The following is a 20035-nucleotide window of genomic DNA, read 5'->3' on the forward strand; positions in this document are numbered from 1 at the left end:
AGTTTTTTGCTTAAGTCTTTTGTTTTGCTCAGTGTTCGCTCTTCGCTTTAACTACGCTCAAAGTGCAACATACCTGCAATTAGACAACGAAAAATATACAGGGTATTAAAATTCAAGTTGAAGCAAAAAATAGTTACATTTATATTTAAATATCTCACATTGCATGATACAAGTTTGAAACCATTTATGACTGTACAAGGCTTGACCTTAGGGTATTCGTAGTCGAGCACGCTTTTTACCCCTACATATGCGCATATGTATAAAAGTAAATTGCTTTGCTTTCGTCGAATCAATTGTATTCTATTCAAGGCAATTTGAATACTATTTATTTCTCCTGATAAATAGTTAAGCATGTTTCGAAGATCGATTCAAGATTTCGTATACCAAATAATTTTTTAAAGAAAAAAAAACCAACTTAATAGAAAGTAATAAACTATTTATGTAGGCGATTTATTTCTACTTCACTTTGCAGGGTATTCAAATCTACAATCAACACTTTTCTCTGCCATTTCTAAATAGGAGTCCCTGTTTCTTTATACCCTGAACATAATCAAAAGGAAGGAAGCATCTACGCTTCCATTAAGTATATATATTCTTGATATCTATGGTTCTATGAAGCTTTTAACATATAGTGGGTATCTCATAGTCGAGCTGCCTCGACTTGAGCATTCAACTTGTGTGTTTCTTTGCATTTTTAGCTGCATCAAACAATTTCTCGTCTGTCGCATCTTATCGCAGGTGAAGTTTCAGTTTCAGTTTCAGTTTCTGTTTGAGTTCGATTTCCATATGGATATGGATATGGATATATGGATATGTGTGCAATCGCAGCTGATCAAAATTTCTTGTTAATTAACATGAAAGTGCAATGGGAAGTCTAAAGTCGAAAGTCTGGAGTTGCAAAGTTGCAAAGTTGCCAAGTTGCCAAGTTGCCCAGTTGCCTAGTTGCCAGTTGGTTAGTTGCACGTATCCAGTTGCAATTGCAATTGGCTGCGTAAACTCGTCCAAAATGTTGATGCCCCCAAACTGGCTGCTTGGACTCCTGGCCAGGCTTTTTTCTTACTGGCCTTTATGTTGCACGCAGTTGGCAACGACGCTTTCAGTCGTCGTCGTCATATTGCCGCACTTATGCGCACATAAAAGTCAAATAATAGATCCAAAAAAAGACACTTTGCCACAGCACAGCACAGCACAGCTCGTTGCATGCAGCCAGCCAGCCAGCCAGCCAGCCAGCCAGACAGACAGACAGAAAGGCAGTTGTTGTTGTTGTTGTTGTCGATTTTGTCAATCGAATGATTTATAAGCATAAGTTGCTGTTATACCCTGACCACAGCCTGAGATGAGCAATACAATTTGAGCGCATCAAAATTCATATCACAATTGCTACCATTTATATATATATATATATATATATATATATATTTATATATCAGCTCAACTCCAAGATTGGCTGCTATTGTACAGATTTGAACATTGGATTCGATCGTATTTCAGTCAAATTCTTGGTAATTGTTTGATTATCGCTTCAAATCAATAAATCCTTCGTTGCTCTAGCTAACTTTGTTGATCATAAATCATTTATTAAGTCTGTGGCTCATAAATTTGTTTAGTTTTATCAGATCTCATCTCGTTTGTTCGAGAACTTACAAATAATGATAGTTTTCTGTTGATCAATGGGCGATCATTACAGAAATGTATAAAAATATACATATATAATAGATTAACAGATCGTTCAGTTCGTTAGCTCTTCAGCTTATATATATCATTTAATCGAACAGATCTACCCATTATCATTACGACTATTGTCATCATCAATCTTGAAAGCATTTCGATCACAGATCAAGCTGATCAGTTTCTACTTTACTGGTCAATTTATGGCTTTTATTTTTTTGCCGATCAATATCTAAACATAAAAAAATTGTTCAATAGACGATCACATTTCGTTGATCGTTAAGTTATCGATGCTGTTCGTGTTCAATAATAAATCAATCTAGTTTTTTTAATTTTTTTTTCCGATGTTTTTTCGATTCTCAAGCGATCTTTAAAGAGAATATTTTTGCTGTACCCTCAATGGGGTATGATGAAGGTGTGCAAAAGTATGCAACAGGCGGAATGGAGCAACGCCAGTACTTATATATATATTCTCGATCCGATCTTGTACAAACAGATATCAGAGACAGACATTTTGGGAATTGAAGTTTTATTTGATCGATCAGTTTTCACGTTTTGGGATTTTAAGTTATTATTCAAATTGATTTAAAATGAATCTTGACAACTTTTTTTTAGCCTTGAAAGATTTAAAGATAAAGAAAAATCGTGTTTTCAACGATTTAAATATATTTATCAGCTGGTTTGAGCGTATCAGCTTGTCGAGCTCTCCCGACTGGAGCATTCTGTTTTTCATTTAGTTATTTTTTTTTGGATGTAAGAGCAACTGAGCGTCGACTTTGCTCGCTGTTGTTGTTGTTGTTGTGATATTTGTGTTTGTTATTGTTGTTGCTATTGTTGCTGTTGCTGTTGCTGCTGCTGCTGTTGTTGTTGTTGTTGTTGCATAAGCCAACTGTCTTGTACTTTTATGGTCGGGCGTCTTATCAATAATTTATGTCAGATTATACCGTTATGTCACAATAAATTAAAGTTGGCAACTTATTTTCCCGGCCAAGCGGCCGGCTGCTGCTGCTGCTGCTGCTGCTGCTGCTGCATGGATTTTTCGTTTTTTATTATGGCCAAATCTGTCAGTTTAGTGGCGCATTTGGAAAATGGTGAAAAATTGAAACGGCCAACCGGCTAACCAGTAAAGTGGCAAGACACTGCCCCACCTCGACAACACAACTTGCAACTCCCACAAAAGTAAGCTTGGCGTGCGGCGGCAAATTTCACTGTCACGCCTCGTTTTCAATTAACTTGTTGGCGACCGCTGGCCAGGCCGATAAATCAAATAAGCCGCCGATCAGCACGCAGCACTTGGTAGCTTTTGTGGCAACTTTGGAGGCTGGAGGCTGTAGGCTGTAGGCTGGCAACTGGAGGCTTGAGGCTTCAGGCTGGCCACTGGTGGCTTGGCGGCTTGGCGGCTTGGTGGCTGGAAGTCTGCTCTTTAGCCAGTTAGCTATTTTTGATTTATGAAGATCGCTTCATTTGGCTGCTGCCGCCGCTTCTGCTGCACGCATCGATGTCAAAGTTTATCGCTGGCCCGCAATGATTAATGTGGCAAACAGCAATGTTGCAGGCAGCTAGGCTCAGCCCACTGTCTGCCTGCTGCACTACACTTCGACAAACCAAAAAAAAAAAAAAACAATAAAACAAATCCCAAATCGCTCGAAAAACTTGTTTCTGGACATCAAGAAATAATGCCGAATATCATTCGAAAATATTCCATCTAATTTAAGAGTTCTAAGTACACATCAATAAAATAAGAACCTTTAATTTTTTACTTCTTTTTTTGATTTCAAATAGCATCTAAGTCATCAAATATATTGGATTTCTAAAAAATGACGCAAAATTCGGTTTTAGAAATTGTGTAAGTTGAGCTGCCCGATTTGCTTCAGTTGAGTGCAAGTTGAAGGCAATCATTTTTCTGAGTGTAGCATGTAGTCCACAAAATCTGCTACCAGCTGCCTGCATCCAGGTTTGCTTGGTGGCTTAGTGGCCATAAAAGCGCAACTGCAACTGCAACTGCAGCCGGGCTGCTGTTTATGGTAGTTGCCGGTGGCCAAGTTGCCAGCTGCTAAGTTGCCAAGTTGCCCAAGTTGCCCAAGTTGCCCGTCCACGTTCGCAGGGGTCAATCCGTTTGCGTGGCATACAGATACGAAAAGTATCTTTAAGCGCTGACCAAACCAGTATCTTTCACTTAGAAATGTTTCGTTTTCCTTTTTGCAACAGCACTAAGCTCTAAGCTCCTCAACTATCTTTAACTAGCCGCAATTTCAGAATTTATCGCCGAGTCTTAAGCTTGACTCTTGACTCTCCAAGCTCGTAACGTTGTAACTCAAACAGACTTATAATTTTGTGAGTTTCTTTTTTTTTTTTTGGCAAATTCCCAAGACATATTTTAATGCCCGGGAAAGTTACTACCAGTGCCACAGCTAGTAAAGTATCTACAAACTGCTCAATTGGTATTTTAAAATATTTAGTTTAGAAAGCATTTCTAGAACTCATTAAATTCATTGTTAATTAAAATAATAGTAGTAATAATAACAATAATAATAACGCTACAAGTATTGTTCTCAGCAACAAAAAGATCTTTCTTAAACATATATCTAAACAATATTGTTTTGAATTGACAAAAATATGAATAACATTAAATTAATCTTAAGCAGTGTATTTTGGATAAAATGAACATAGAATATCTAAAAGTTGAAGAAGATAATTATATGTTGCAACTACGAAATGGGAATGATAAATGTAGAAAAGAAAAGTTAATTTTGAATATAAGCGATAATAAATCATTAAAATAATGTTTTGAAAGCCAAGTTAACATTGAAAAGAATCATTATCTGTTTCGATATCTTTGCTACTTTTGCCATTACTTTTATTTCAAATCATTTTTTTGGCTTATTTTATTTTTATTTTTAAAACGGCTAAAATTGTTTAAATAATAACATTTTCAAGAAGAAGAAAAAAACGGTATGCAATATGAATTTATATGTGATATTTATATTTCCATAGCTGTACAGATATATGGATATAGATATCATGCAAAAGGAACTTATGAAAAATCAGTTAGAAGAGTATCTGCTGGATCGAAAAGTATTTCGCGGATAACTGTAATTGATATATGTTTTGGAAAGCTTTTCAACTGTTATATTTAATTGCAAAGTGTTTGTGCTATCATTCAGTCAGTCATTAGAACATTTAAATGTATCTGTAGCTCAAACTCAAATAAAAGTATCTGAAAAGTATCTATCAAATGTAAATCCACAACAATTTATCAATTCTGTTGTAAAGTATATGTGGCCCTTACAAAAGTCTCTGGCAGATAACAAGATTGCTAACAATAATAATTCACAGATTAAATAAATAACCCGAAGCAAAAAAAAAAAAAAACACAAAGTATCTACAGTCGTAAGAAATGTATCTGTTAGCTTGCAAGTGATAATTTTCAGAGCTAAAGCTGTAAAATCAATTACCTAACCGAAAATCCATTAAATTAATATCTATAATTTAAATTATAGATATGTGGCATGTGGCATGTGGTATAAATATGTATATATATATATATATGGATGAAAGAAATGTATCTGCCAGGTGGCTGCTAGTTGGGTGTACGCTGCAAATTAATAAATCGCAGCAAAAATAACTTTTAATTAACAAGCCCGCGAGCAGAATCAACAAAAATCAATTTGGGGCCGCAGCGTTTCTCAAGCTAACAAAACAAACAAACAAACAAACAAACAAACAAACAAACAGCCAAAAAAAAACTCACAAAGTAGATAACTCTTCGGGATATTTGTTGCTGTTGTTGCTGTTGCTCTTGCTCTTATATATATACACATATATATATATATATATATTTTATTTTTTTTAATTTTTTTTTTCTTACTCACTTGGCTTGCTGGCTGCGCGGACGCTGCTTAGCTGCGAAAATCGTTACAGCAACCACTGCGCTGGCAGTGCTCATTGGCAGCAAAACAATTATGCTGCCAAAACAACCACAAATAATAAACAAACAAACATACAAAAAAAAAAAATACAGCAACAAAAAAAAAAGAAGCAAATAAATAAATAATAATAATAATGAATTATTGTGTTTTTTTATTTTATTTATTTTTTATTGATTTGCAACTACAAATTTCAACAGAAATCGGAATGCGCGCACAGCATGCAAGTGGTGTGTGATAGAGAGCGTGTCCGTGTGTGTGTGTGTGTGAGCATGTGTGTGTGAGCATGTGTGTGTGTGTGTGTGCGTGTGTGTGTGAGCGAGAGACGTGTGTTCGCGCGCGACGCACACAGTTGGCGAACGATCGATCGCTTGTTGACTTTGGAACGGCGCACGAGCAACTAAACTGAACGCTTTGCCGGCAGCCACAAGTAAAGCTTCCACAGATTGCCAACAGCGATCGTAGCAGGCCCGAGGAGTGGCCGAAGATGTTGCGACGAACCTGCCGAACCGCAACGAACGCCAAGCGATGCCTTTTCGATACCCTTGCCGAAGCTATTATATTATACATACATACATATATATATATATATATATATATAAAGGAGGATCTTTGATCAGTTGTATATGTCTACTATAGTGTCCTGTTGTCTGTCCAGTCTACTCTTTCCCAACTTAGCTTGGAATATATTTGCGTGGCAAATATTAATCAAAACTTGAGTTGCTCCATGAACAAATTTAGATCACATCAAACTCACAAGTAATTATCATAAATAAAATTTGGCACTCTAAGATATTTAAAGGCATCGTATATATGTATGTATATATATATATATATATATATATATATTATATATATATGTTTGTATTACTTGCTAATAATCAGTCGCTATTTTTGCATATTTTTTCTGTTAATTATAATATATATATTTTTTAGTTGCCAGCACGTGATCTGCGCTCGGCGAGGGTATCACCAACGGAGTGCCAATTTCCTAGTTGCTATCGCTCTTTATATATATATATATATATATATATATATATATATGTGTGTCCCTCATCCTCCCAGCTTAATCCCAGGCCCTGATCGAAGCGTACAACAACAGCAACAACAACGACGACGACGACAGCGACGACAACATGATGGAATAATGGCGCTGATTGAAACATGAAAAGCATAGCGACAACTGTCCAACTTCCCTGGCTGGGTGCTTTGGGTTAGGATCGTGTCGCGATCCTTAACAAGGCTGCTAATTGCGTCGGCAAATTGCGCTGGCATGCATTTGATTTGCATAATGCTTCGTTTCTTTTTTCATTTCTTTTCTTTTCTTCTTTATTTTATCTTTTTCTGTTTCTTTTTCTGTTTCTGTTTCTGTTTTTCCTCACCGTCCGATATGCAAATTGGCATTGGCCTAATCGGTGCCGGGCGATCATTGGGGCCAGCTAACTTTATGACAGGCTCTGTGGCGGCCTGTCACAATATTTGTATGGTATTAATTGCCCACTTGACGCCTGTGCCCCTGACACCCCTGCACCCTCCTCCTGCACTCCTTCAAATCCACCAATGCCACGTCTGTGCGTACAGAGAGAGAAAGATGCAGAGAGAGGGAGAGAGAAAGACTTCGTTTAAGTGTTTTATGAAGTCAGGCCAGATGGGGCGACCCGATAAGAGGGGCAATGTACCCAAGGCACCCAAGGCACCCAAGTTGGCACCTAGGCAGCAGCGAGACATAGACACACAACACTCAGGGACTGTCGGGCTCATAGCTCATAGCTGTCATAGATATCGACTGTCCACTGGCCACATGCAACAGATACAAAGCGATACATATGAAATGAGCTCGTCTATCGGAAACTCCAGATCACTTGACACACACACACACACACAACAACAACAACAACATTAACAACTGCAACAGGAACAGCGACACCCAACAGCATTGGTAATTGTTGTCTGCAAATTGATCTCATACTAAACGTTTACCATACACAATTCTAGATGTATTTTTTTTGCTTTTTTTTTTGTCTATGCAATCGATGTATACTTTTTACTCAAGTGCTGCTCCTTCTGCTTGTGTTCTTCTGTACACATTGATCGGAAATTGTTGCTATCTAATCTTATCGGAACACTTTAGTACTATTTGTGTACTGTGTACATTGTTATTATAACAAGCATTCTCTATCATCTGTTAGATCAAATTATTCTTCCTTGTGTCTCAAATTTCCGAAAAACTTGCAACAATTTCTTCTATGTGTATAATTCTTCATCATTTCTTCTCAGTATGTGTCTTTTACTTGGAATGTCTTAAGACTTGTTGCATTTTGTATTTTTTTTTTATTTTTGGTTGCCAACAGCATGAAGAAGATATACATCTTTATAATGACGATAAAGATATTCCAGGAAATGGAATAGTTGATAGTTGATAACTATAGATAGAAATTTCCTGAAACTTATGTGAAGAGTAACTTGAAATTGAAATTGAAAAAGAATATTATTAAATACGGGCAATTTATGAATGATATTTTTATGAATGATTCCATGGGCATAATATAATTTAACAGATTAGTTATATTATATAATGACATAAGATGTGAGTTCCGGTCAAATCTTGGCAATATTATGGATATATTGTAGTCAATCTAGTTTAGCTTTGCCTTGAAGGGGTTTTCCCTGCTCGTCTCAGTGTTCTTATAGGCAATCCTCACTGTACTGGCGCCCAACTGGCAAACGATATTATTTTCGATTGGGAAACAAGTTGCACATTTTCTATGCTTCCTCTCTCTCTCTCCCTCTCTCTCTCTCCCCACTTCACCCTGCCCTCCCCCTGCCCATAGACCACCCTCTCCCCCTATATTTCTGTGCAGTGTTTGCGTATGTCTGTTGCATGGTCTGTTTGTGGCATGCCACAAAATGTTGTCGCCGTAATTTCGTATCTACACTGCGAAAAGTAAATCTGTAACAAAATACTCACTAAAATTACGAGTGCTTTTTACTCAATTAACGAGTCGCTCAACTTTTTTACCAAAGCTGCAATTGGAGCCTTAATTTGAGAAATTAAAATATCCTTGCTTTTAGAGATCGGAGACCGCAGTTAATGACGGCTTCTACAGTTACAAAACGGTAAATCAACTTTTTGCAACAGTGTAGAAGCAGCCCACAGCAGTGTGGATTGCGCGGGCCCATGTTGCATGCACCTCAGCGCCGAGTGTGAGTTGCTGTTGCTGTTGTTGTTGTTGTTACTGCTGCTGCTGAAATCGTCGTCGTTGTGTTTGGGTGTCGGATGACAGGCGACATAACCTTTAAGGCAATCGGAGCAGCAACAGCAACAGCAACAGCAGCAGCAACAGCAACAGCAAAACAGCAGCTGTTGCAGCTACAGTTGCAGTTGCAATCGTAATGGCAGGAAGTGCGGAAGAGAAGTGGCAAAAGCACAGCATACAGCAGCCAGCAGCCAGCAGCTTGCAACAAGGCGGCCGCAGGAATGACAAATATGCTGGCGGCAACCGGCACGCAACTCCCCAAGGAGCCAACAAAACCAACAACAACTTGGATTGCACTTGATCTGCCGGCGACGACAACTCGACTCGAATTCAGCCAGATTGAGATTCACTGGAAATTGGCAGAACACAGGACACATGTGCGAAAACGCATTCGAACAAAAACAAATGACAAATACACTAACAAAACCAATTAATCAACATCAATTTTAGTAAATATTTGAATGCTTTTAGCAAAGAAAAATATGAGCAAACCAGTTGAAATCGCAACTTGCAACTTTTTGTATTCAATAAATTGCACCTTCAACTGAACCTTGAACTGCACCTTCAACTGATCCTTGAACTGCACCTTGAACTGAACCTTGAACTGCACCTTCAACTGATCCTTGAACTGCACCTTGAACTGAACCTTGAACTGCACCTTCAACTGATCCTTGAACTACACCTTCAACTGAACCTTGAATTGCACCTTCAACTGCACCTTCAACTGATCCTTGAACTATACGTTGAACCACGCCTTCAACAACACTTTGAACCACTGTTAGAATTACGCTTGAGATATTTTGGTAGATCCTCAAGGAAAGATCTTCAAACCAAATTGTATTTTATTGATGTCAATCGTTTCTATTTTTCGATAATCGATTGATATCTTGATTTTTCAGATATGTTACCGATATGTGCCTGTCAATTTCAAGATCAATGACTTCCAGCTTGGCTGTAAGGCTATAAAAAGTGCAAAAGATAAGCAAACTGATAAATGTTGCCACATCTGGCAACGCTTGGCTTGTATGTGCCAAGGGTAGGGTATTGAAGCAGCAGCAGCAGCAGCAGAAGCAGCAGCAGCAGCGGACAAGGGCAAATGACGCAAATTGCACACACAGTGAATACCCCCCAACAGTGTTACTTGTCTTTCTTTCTTGTTGTTGTTGTTGTTGGGTTTGGTGTTGGTGTTGTTTCTTGCTGTTTGCCTTTGCCACTCTTGACTTGCGGTTTTTGCTGTTATTTATTTGCTTTGGCATTGCCATTGTTGTTGTTGCTGCTGTTGTTTTTTTAGTGGCTTACAGTGACGCCCGCTCGATCATGTAATTATTTTGACGATCACACGGTGGTTGCTGATGGGGCCCCGCTGACGTCAACGGAAATCAACGCAACCGCCGTCAGAGGCTGTGCTTCCCAGACCGAAATGGAGTCTGAAACGGAGACCCCGCTAAATATACATATATATATATTTATTTATATATATATGTGTGTGTGTGTGTGTGCATATTATACACTCCCCCCGAAACTTGCCCCACTTGCCACCACAGGCATTGTCCCAATCAACTTAATCGATTCCTCGCGCCATTAGCGGGCGTCATAATTCAAAGCCAGCCATCCATCCAGCCACCCCCAACCCCAAACCCCAAGTCGAGCGCCGGCGACGGCGACAGCGACGGCGAACTGATTAGATATGCCTGAGCCGACTGCGGCTGTCATAACTATGGGCTGTTCAACTGACGGATGGCCGCGACTATAAATGCCATGAAAACAAAAATAAATAAATAAATAAAAATAAAATATATAAAAACAAACAACAACAGTGCAGCACCCCCAAAGCACCACTAACCAATTATAATGGCGAGTATTATGCGACACATCATCATCAGCATCATCATCATCGTGGTCATCATCATCATCATCATCATCAAAATGATCGCTATGTGAAACGTCAGACAGCGAAATTTCCATGTCACACAGCTGATGATATATGAACACATTTCGATGATATATGCGCTCAGATTCAGATTAATCAACCCCTCCACACTCGGTGATCTATGGAGAAAACGAAACAAGGTTAAGCATGGGCGGGCACATATATATATACATACATATATTATATAATATATGGAAGAGTCGAAATGTCAAAGTGTTTGCCTTAAATTTGAGCAAATTTCGCTGACCAAACCAAAGCAAAGAAAACAAATCGGATTCGATTTGAGCAACTTTTGACAACTGAACAGTTCAATCTAGTTAAAGGTTTTAAGGATCTGCAACTATGGAATGCATCTGCTAAGCAATAAATGGTGCTACATCTGACATTTAATTTATTTATTATTATTTTTCTTGCCCGATCCACTTTCTAGGTGCTTAATAACAAATGTTGTATGGATTGTCAAAGAAACTGTAGTTTAGCCAATCCTAAAGGGAGAGAGGAATTTGATGATCCCAATGGTATTCCAAGGCTTTATATTTATTGATCTTATGTATCTTATACAATATGATCTATCATTTATTAGGCTCACTAAGATCATGAAAATGTCCTTCGATTTCTTAGAACTGGAATACTAATTGTAGCCTACCCACTTACCGTCGTTGACTTTTACTAATAGGTCTTCCATCACTTGCTGATAGAATAATCATGCCTGGTGTAATCTTCTTATACAAACAGGTAAATAAACAAATAAATAAATAAAGTCAATTATTATTCCCCATGAAAAATGTTCAAATTTTATCAGTTATAATACTTTTTGACACAAAATAAAAAAAATAGTTTAGAAATATTTTGATATTTGCAACTTATAATCAACTAACCAAAAATCAAGAATAAATTCCAAAATCGTGTTTCAAAGGTAAACAAGTCGACGAAAACAAACAAAGAAAACTTAAATCTAGTCTTGATTTGAGATTGTAGATCTTCATTGGATACGAAATAATTGTTAAAACCAAAGTTATTCGATGGACTTGTCAGAGTATATCAGATTCGGCTTCTTTGCTGACAGTTTATCAGTGATTTGCTGTTTATTTTTTTTTTTACAATTTGGTTTTATTTGGCTTGTTGCTGTAAAGTTTTATGATTTTGGGGCCCCGGGCTAGTCAGACCCAAGATTTGCCATTATTAATGACCGCGACTCGAGACCGTATTTCATAAGTCAAAATGGTGACGCCAGTGACGTCACAGCGCTCGCTGCCTTGACGCCCACACACACACACACACAGACAGATACACACACACAGACAGACACACACAGACACACACACACAGACAGACACACACAGACAGACACACAAAAATAGAGGCGAGCAATCTTTATCTAAAGTAATCAAAAGTCTGAATGGCTCGACGAAACCCACGTCACAATCTCGAGAGGCAGTCAGCAAGACAGTCAGACAGACAGACAGTCAGACAGGCAGTCAGACAGGCAGTCAGACAGTCAGACAGACAGGCAGTCAGACAGGCAGTCAGACAGACAGACAGACAGACAGACAGACAGGCGGACAGCATCTCCAAAATGGAATGCAAAAATATGGTTAGCCAAACAAATGCTGCCCGTTTCACTAGCTCAACCACCCCCTCTCTCTCTCTCTCTATCTATATCTCGCTCGCTCTCTCTCTCTCACTCTCTCCCTCTCTCTCTCACTCTCTCTCTCTATCTCTCTCTCTCACTCTTTCTCTGTCCAACATTGTGTCGGGAAATGTGAGTGCAAAGTGTGGCAGTCATATAAGATATTCATAGGACAATAAAATGAGCTCAGAATGAACGAAAAGAAAGTAGATATCACCACAGAATCATATGACCCTTCCTTCAAGCATGTCAAGAAAATAAATACACATCAGATGATAGGATGATACACAGATTTGGTACAATTCCATGGTACTTGTACATACATATATCATTTTGACAGAATTTCTGGAAAAACAAAAACCGCATTTCGTTCTCGGGGAAAAGTGCAAAACTCGTATCTAATCGGAATGAAAACAGCCTTCAGCAAATGCAAAAATAGATCCGTTCATATCGAAAGCGGCTCAGTTTAATTGTTAAACCATATCGTATTATTATTATAAAAATAACAATGACGTATATATAATATATATATATAAGCCCATGTGTATATATTATAAATCTGACTATAATATAAGACTTAAGCAAGATTTGAATGCCTTCTTCGAATGAGAGCAGCAGAATAAAGATAAATAAAAAGAAATGGTGATTTACAACACTGGCTTGTGCCGATGATAAGCACGAGTTTGAGTTAGAGTACATTCATGGATACACTCATCAACATTGAGAGACATGTTTCACAATCTATAATCATAAGGCGAAGAAGAATTTCACATTAATTGCCTTGAGTTATTTGGAGGATAATCACAAACTTCAACTGGAAAAAGTCAGAATTAAGAATTCAGACTTCAGAGAAACGATAAGTTGAAACTGAGAGGCCACAAAACAATTAATCAACAAATAATTCAATTTTCTACCAGTAGGAAGGGAATTGCAATCGAAACACAAGAAAATAATATAATTTGAATTATGACTTATGTTGAGCTGTGAAGGTCTAGAACTATATTACATATATTACTCGGATAGCATTTGTACTCCGGTATCCAAACCTAACAATTCACTTGAGACCTGCAACCTTTTGAATATTGAAAACGCCGCGAATTCGAAGAATTGCTTTAAGAACAAAGACTATATTAATAGTTCAAGAATTATTTGCACTTACTTCTGCAAGAGCGAATTGCCAATCCCAATCCCAAATTCGTGAGCAATATGCAATTTGGCAATTGTTGCGTGGGCACGTACGCAGTCTGAGATATCTTTACGGATGTTTGTATATATTTCCAAATGAGCTTAGTTCAAAACTTAATATGACAATACTGGACTAGTAGAAATCTATCGGGACGCTTGCTATCTAAGGGTATATATAGATATATATGCATATGTGCGCAGTCATGTGTGAGGCACGCAGAGAACGCTCGACCCTCATCAGCGGAGGCACATAAAAAAGGCCACAGATATAGATAAACTTATATAGATAATAATAGAGTAAAGCCCAGATAAGCGCAAAATACTATATATATACATAGATAGTGTGTATATATATATATATATATATATATATATATAGACCTTTAAACGCATGCGCATAGTTTGTTCAATATTTATATTATGATTTTATTACATATATTAGTTTGTATATCCAAATATTTATTTACTTAACAAATTTCTATAATTTTTGTTGTTGCTGTTGTTGTTGTTTTGCCTGCTGTCTGTATTGTTGAATATATATATATATTTTAATATATATAAAAGTATGGGGAAAAATATATGTAGGTATGTGTATATATATATATATCTATAATACTACAATATACAGAGTTAAACACTAAGATAAGCGTCCGTCGTTGCTGGTGTGCGTATGTATGTGTGTGTGTGTGTGTGTGTGTGTGTGTGTGTGTGTGTGATAGCACAACTCTAAATATATACATATATATATTTGAAGTCTGGGCCACAAAAGTTTTTTTATCAGCGCACCCGCTTTCAACATCATCATTTGTCGGCGGAAAGTCATAAGATACAAAAAAAAAAAAAAGAAAAACAAAAAACAAAAACAAAAAGAAAAAATACTGAAAATAAAAAACCGCTTGTACTAGTACGTTCCGCGGCAATGGAATCTCATACGGCGATAAGATAAGCGCCAAATTAATTACCCGCACACACTTGTTCCCCCCCAGCACATTCCACGCCACTCCTCACCCCAGCCCTCTCTAACTCTAATATCTCTCTCTCTCTCTCGCTCTCGCTCTCTATCTATCTCTCTCTTTCTCTCTATACTATTTAGAAAATTTATCATATACAAAAAAAAAAAGAAAAAAAAATTACCTCTACATAATGCGGCCAGTAGGAAATTAAATCTTGCAAATCAATTTTAATTGCCGGAAACTTTAATTTTTGCAAAGATAAACAAGACTTTTTTTTAGTTGTTTTTTTGTTTTTTTTTTTAGTTTTGCCAAAGTCTTCGAAATATCCAATATTAAATTCAATTCAATTCAATTTATAATTGCCTTAGCACTAATGTAATTTTTTGATAAGAATTCTCGATGACTATCTTCGTGACTACTTAGAAATTAGGATTATTTGGAAATGGCAATTAGTGAGCAACCACTTTAAATATATATATATATATAATTATATATATATATATACATGTATATATGTGTGTATATGCACATATGTATATGTATGTGTGTGTGTGTATAGTAGTAGACTATAATAAGAATACAAAAGTTAAACAACAACTGAAAATATTACACAGATCACACACACAAGCCAACCAACCAACCCCCCAACCCCCCTCCCCCTGCCACCCTCTCTCTCTCTGTCTGTCTGTCTCTCTCTCTCTCTCTCTCTCTCTCTCTCTCTCTCTCTGTCTGGCTGACCAGTAGCTAGCCACTTGCTAAAAAGTGTGTGTCTTTTATCTTAATTGAGATTTCCTATATATTTGTGACGCTGCCGTCGCCGTCGTTGCTGCTGCAGCGCTGCCTGCGGCTGCTGCTGCCTACCTTCTTAGAGACATCGCCAAGCTGTGTGCCAGCCAAAAGCTCGCTCAGCTCGCGTTCCCCTTCCAATTCCAGTTCCTGTTCCTGTTGCTGCTGCTGTTGTTGTTGCTGCTGCTGTTGCTGTTGCTGCTGCTGATGTTGCTGCTGCTGTTGTTGTTGTTGTTGGTCCTGGTCGTGCTCGTGCTCGTGCTCGTGCTCCTCGTGCACTTCCAATTCGCCATCGTCACTGCTGCTGCGACTCGATTTGCGGGCAAGTGCAACGCGTATCCCGTTAACGATGCACTCGCCACCATCGAGTGCTGATATCGTTGAGCCACAATAATATAGATTGCTGCAACTGCTCGCGGCACTCACATCCGACTGGCCGCCATCATCCCGGCCAGCGACGCCAGCGACATTGGCAGCGCTCGCCTCCAGCGAACAGCGACGCTGGCAGCGTGCACGCTGCAAGCGAAAATATTCCATTTCCTCCATGCTAATGCCACATGCAGTTATATCATCCGAATAGTCGGAGACAACCACCGATGGCGTTCGCACATAACGCACCCCCGCCAATCCGCCCAGCTCACTGATGCAGCTTTGCGTCGACTCGCGTCGCGAGCCCGATGGCGCTGACAGTGCCGCCGCCACCACTCGCTCCTCCAGCAGCACTTTGGTCGGCACACCGACAACACCACCGGCAGCAACACCAGCCGTGCCCAGACCCATGGCATGGGCGCTGGTTGGTGATGTCAGCGGTGAGTCGGGCAGCGCTGTTGGTTCGGCTAGCGGTAATAGGGCTGGCCGCAACGGTAAATCGGTAACGGTTAGCGTCATGCGTCGCTGCGGCGTCGGCGCCATCACTTCCATATTCACATCATCCGCTTCAACTTCCAGTCCCAGTGCCGAATCGCTGCTCGCACAGCGCGTCACTTTCGGTTTGCGGCGTGCAACGGCCGCATTGATGTCACATTCATTGTCGCTGCTGCACGGACTCAAACCGCCCGCATTGCAGCCCTCATCTGAATTGGCAGCACTATTTGCTAATAACGTTGCCGGTTTCAGCTGCACCTGCGTCTGCGCCGGCGCCGGCGATGGCGTCTCTGTTGGCTGCTGCACAATCATTGCCTGATATTTTTTGATCAGCTGGCTTATGTGCTCTGCGCTATTGACAGCTTTATCACGCTCTCTCACCGGCTGCTGTTGCTGTTGTTGCTGCTGCTGCTGTTGTTGCTGCTGTTGTTGCTGCTGTTGTTGCTGCTGCTGTTGTTGCTGCTGCTGTTGTTGCTGCTGTTGTTGTTGCTGCTGTTGTTGTTGTGCTGTGAAAGCGTGCAAATCCTTGAAGAAAGCTGCGCGCAGTTGCGCCTTGTGCTGAGAGAGTCGAGACGACGCTGTTGCTGTTGTTGTTGTTGTTGCTGTGGTTGTTGCTCTCTCTTTTGCTATAAATGCTGCTGCTCCTTCTTCTTCTTCTTCTTGGAAGTCTGTTGGTGCTGCTGCTGCTGCTGCTGTCTGTTCGAGGCGTGCGCAACGCTCTAGTGCTCTCTGATAACTAAAAGTCGTTGGCGCTGCCGTCGCGCATTTATTTTGAGCGTTAACCGTTGTCGCTGTTTCTGTCGCTGTTGCTGTCGCTGTCGCTGTCGCTGTCGCTGACGCCGGCATCGCTGTCATTATCTTGAGCATGGTATCGGTTTTGGTTTGAGTTTTGGTTTTGGTTTTGGTTTCGGTTTCGGTTTCTGTTTCGGATTCGGTTCTGTTAGCGATTTCAGTTTTGTACGCGGCATTTTGTACACCGTCGCGGCGCGCACTCATCGCACTAAGCGTATTATGTGTATGTGTGTGTGTTGCTGTGTATGTGTGTGTGTGTGTGTGTTGCTGTGTGTGTGTGTGTGCGTGTGTGTTTCTGTGTGTGTGTACAGCGTTTACAGCGTTGCGTCGGCGTTGGCGTCTGCGTTTCATGCGTTTTAAACTTGGTTTTTTGCGATTTTTACGCGTCCGCGCACTTCAAATTCAAATGACACCTGCCGCTGCCGTCGCTAAACTGTCGCTCTGACTATAAAACTTGGTATCCAACTGCGACGGCGACGTCAACTGCGACAGCGGCAGCGTGACGCTGCTGACGACGACGGCGGCTGCGAATGATGTTGCTGCTGCTGGCTGCTGCTGGCTGCTGCTGCTGGCTGCTGCTGCTGGCTGCTGCTGCTGCTGCTGTTGCTGCAGTTTAAAGGTGGTTCTGCTGCTGCTGCTGCTGCTGTTGCCGGTGTTTAATCCGTTGTATTGAATTTTCGTAATTGCTGCTCATTGCCCGCTTACCGCGACCAGCTCCGCTATAAAGTGGCAATTTTTTTTTATTATTTTTTTTTTATGCTGCGATTGCGGCTGCAACTCCAATTGGAATTGGAATTGAGTGTGATCTTGAAACGTTGACGCAATGTGCAATGATCCCGCATGTACACACACACGTACACACACACACACACACACAGACACTCGCACACACACTCGCTTATTGCTGCTTATTTATTTATTTATACTCGTATTTCGTTTTTGTTGTTGCGCTCCAATTGCTTTGCTAGTTTTCTTAACTTGAGCGCGTAATTGCATTTAAGCACAAAAACACACACACACACACAGACACACACACATGCATAGACTTGTGTACATGCACAGCGACTGACAGACTGACAGACGTCGTGCTCATACATAAATATATATGTATATATATATATTTTTCTGTATATATATATATACAACAAAAAAAAACATGCTGACGCACAGTGGGCCACAATTGTGATTCACAGTGCATCGCAGAATTGAGCTGCATCGGCATCGACTCGTTAAATTTGGCTTTTTACGTTTTCCCGAATGACGTTTATTTGTATTTTTTTTAATAATATCACACATTGAAATGAATTGCAACAAAAAACAAAAAAAAAAAACAAGAAAAGAAAAGAAAAAATTTGCTAGTTTTAATATGTTAATTATTCGTCTGTTTCTCTAAATAGATACAAAGAGATACAAAATTAACACTTGACTTTCACATGGCTAAATATAACTGCTGTAAATTGCTATTTTCGTACAAGTCGCAATAATATAAATAATTACAGTAGCTAATTAACAGAGTATACATCTGTCTAGATATTCTATGGAACAGGCACAGGGTATTCGCATGGATATCAAATAACTTTTCCAATAGTTAAGTACGTCATTCCAACTAATCGCAACTATATATTAAACCATAAAAAAAATGCAATTTTTCAGATAAGATCTTTAAATTTCTAGAATGTGTAAGTGCACATATTATATATAATATATATATGTAACAGGCTTGGTGATTAATAACGCTCTGCAAGAAAATACATATGTATTACAAACTATTCCCTCGAATCGGATCGAGTCGCGAACGATGACGAAGTATAAATCATCCATGGAATACATACAGATGCCGATATGATGGTAGCCTGTTCTGTTAATAAGCAAATCATCCGCTCATCCGGTATAAATGTGCAGGCTTATGTTATCAGTGACCGGTATATAATATGTGCATTTATATATATATATATATAAACATATATATATCTGTGGCCCTGATGAAGGATGTGTCATTTAAATACATACACATCTGGACATTAAAATATGTGTGAAGACAATAACATTAACAATAACAATACAATCATGACTAGAATACAACATATTATTTTGTAAAACTTTAGTTTCTCTATTGATTTTCTTTGCAAAATGTATGCTTTGAATATATCCACTATGATCAAGTCTTAACAGATCTAACGAATAATATTAAATGGACATCAAGGACATCAGTCGAGGACTGAGGATAGAAGATAAAGCATAAGATCTTAGATCAGGGAAGAACTAAACAATTGCATAGCCACATCAATTGGACGGTATCCAAAATTCTTAACAAATGCCTCCAAGTTAGAAAGCGCAGAGGATTAAAAAGAATTTCAACCGGAAATCGCATGGTGTTATGGGCCTAAAGGTGATTTCCCTGAGTCATCCATCAAACGAAATTGCTAAATTAAATTAGCTAAAAAGAATACCCATTAAAATTTCATTTGTTCGAACAGCAAATTTGAAGATGGGGGAAAAAACGTTGCATTCTTATTGGAATGGCCAGGTGTGTATGCATGTGGTTAGTTGCAAGTGCGGAATTCAGCAATGAATCAACAAGCCGCTTAAAAGCGTGTTGGCAATTTGTCATGCTCCTCATTTCAAATGGCTCCAAATGATGAGCAGCAGCATTGCCAATGGCCAATCGGCGAGTTGACAATGATCGATAGCAGCCAGTTAATGGACAGGTAATGTCAGCTCAATATCAATATCGATAGCCAGCCTACAGCTACAGTAGTCGAGCGAGCGACGAAAATGGCAACTGCCACAAATTGCAATCTGGACTCAAAATTTAGTTTTCAAAGAGATTTGCAATGTGCCTGTTTGAAGTTGTTGAAGTTCTTTCTCCCATAAATACTTTATTATTTATTTCTTTAAAAATTGATATTTAAAAAACAATGATAAGAAGCGTTCCCAATATCGAGCGACCCCTGTACAATTTACGATCGGTGGCCCATGGTGCGAAATCGCACTTTGTTCACGCCGCGCTGTGGCTGTGTGTGACGTCAGTCGTCGACGGTTGA

At 39.2% G+C, this 20035-nt stretch overlaps 1 protein-coding gene across 2 annotated transcripts; it reads right to left on the bottom strand.

Annotated features, from left to right (window-relative positions):
* Positions 1-7: 7 nt before the first annotated feature.
* LOC6564667 (AF4/FMR2 family member lilli-like) lies at positions 8-16587 on the bottom strand. 2 transcript variants are annotated; one of them, XM_001991691.2, is made up of 2 exons: positions 15411-16587; positions 8-73 (listed from the first exon to the last, which is right to left on the bottom strand). In XM_001991691.2, exons 1-2 carry the CDS (start codon positions 16509-16511, stop codon positions 29-31), a joined length of 1146 nt encoding a protein of 381 aa, XP_001991727.2. In that variant the 5' UTR covers positions 16512-16587; the 3' UTR covers positions 8-28. The 2 variants fall into 2 exon arrangements, 1 of the variants encoding a protein (XP_001991727.2); XR_004365273.2 differs by lacking the exon at positions 15411-16587 and adding an exon at positions 5541-5665 and having other exon boundaries at positions 9-73.
* Positions 16588-20035: the final 3448 nt, after the last annotated feature.

The sequence above is a fragment of the Drosophila grimshawi genome, unplaced genomic scaffold (genome assembly GCF_018153295.1).
Source record: "Drosophila grimshawi isolate 15287-2541.00 unplaced genomic scaffold, ASM1815329v1 contig_848, whole genome shotgun sequence".
NCBI classification, from domain to species: domain Eukaryota; kingdom Metazoa; phylum Arthropoda; class Insecta; order Diptera; family Drosophilidae; genus Drosophila; species Drosophila grimshawi.

Excerpts from the sequence above, each read along its gene's own strand:
- LOC6564667 (XM_001991691.2), bottom strand. The coding sequence starts at position 16,511 with ATGATTGTGCAGCAGCCAACAGAGACGCCATCGCCGGCGCCGGCGCAG. Across the intron at positions 74-15,410 it reads TTGGCGATGTCTCTAAGAAG|GTATGTTGCACTTTGAGCGT; the intron begins GTAGGCAGCAGC and ends GTCTAATTGCAG.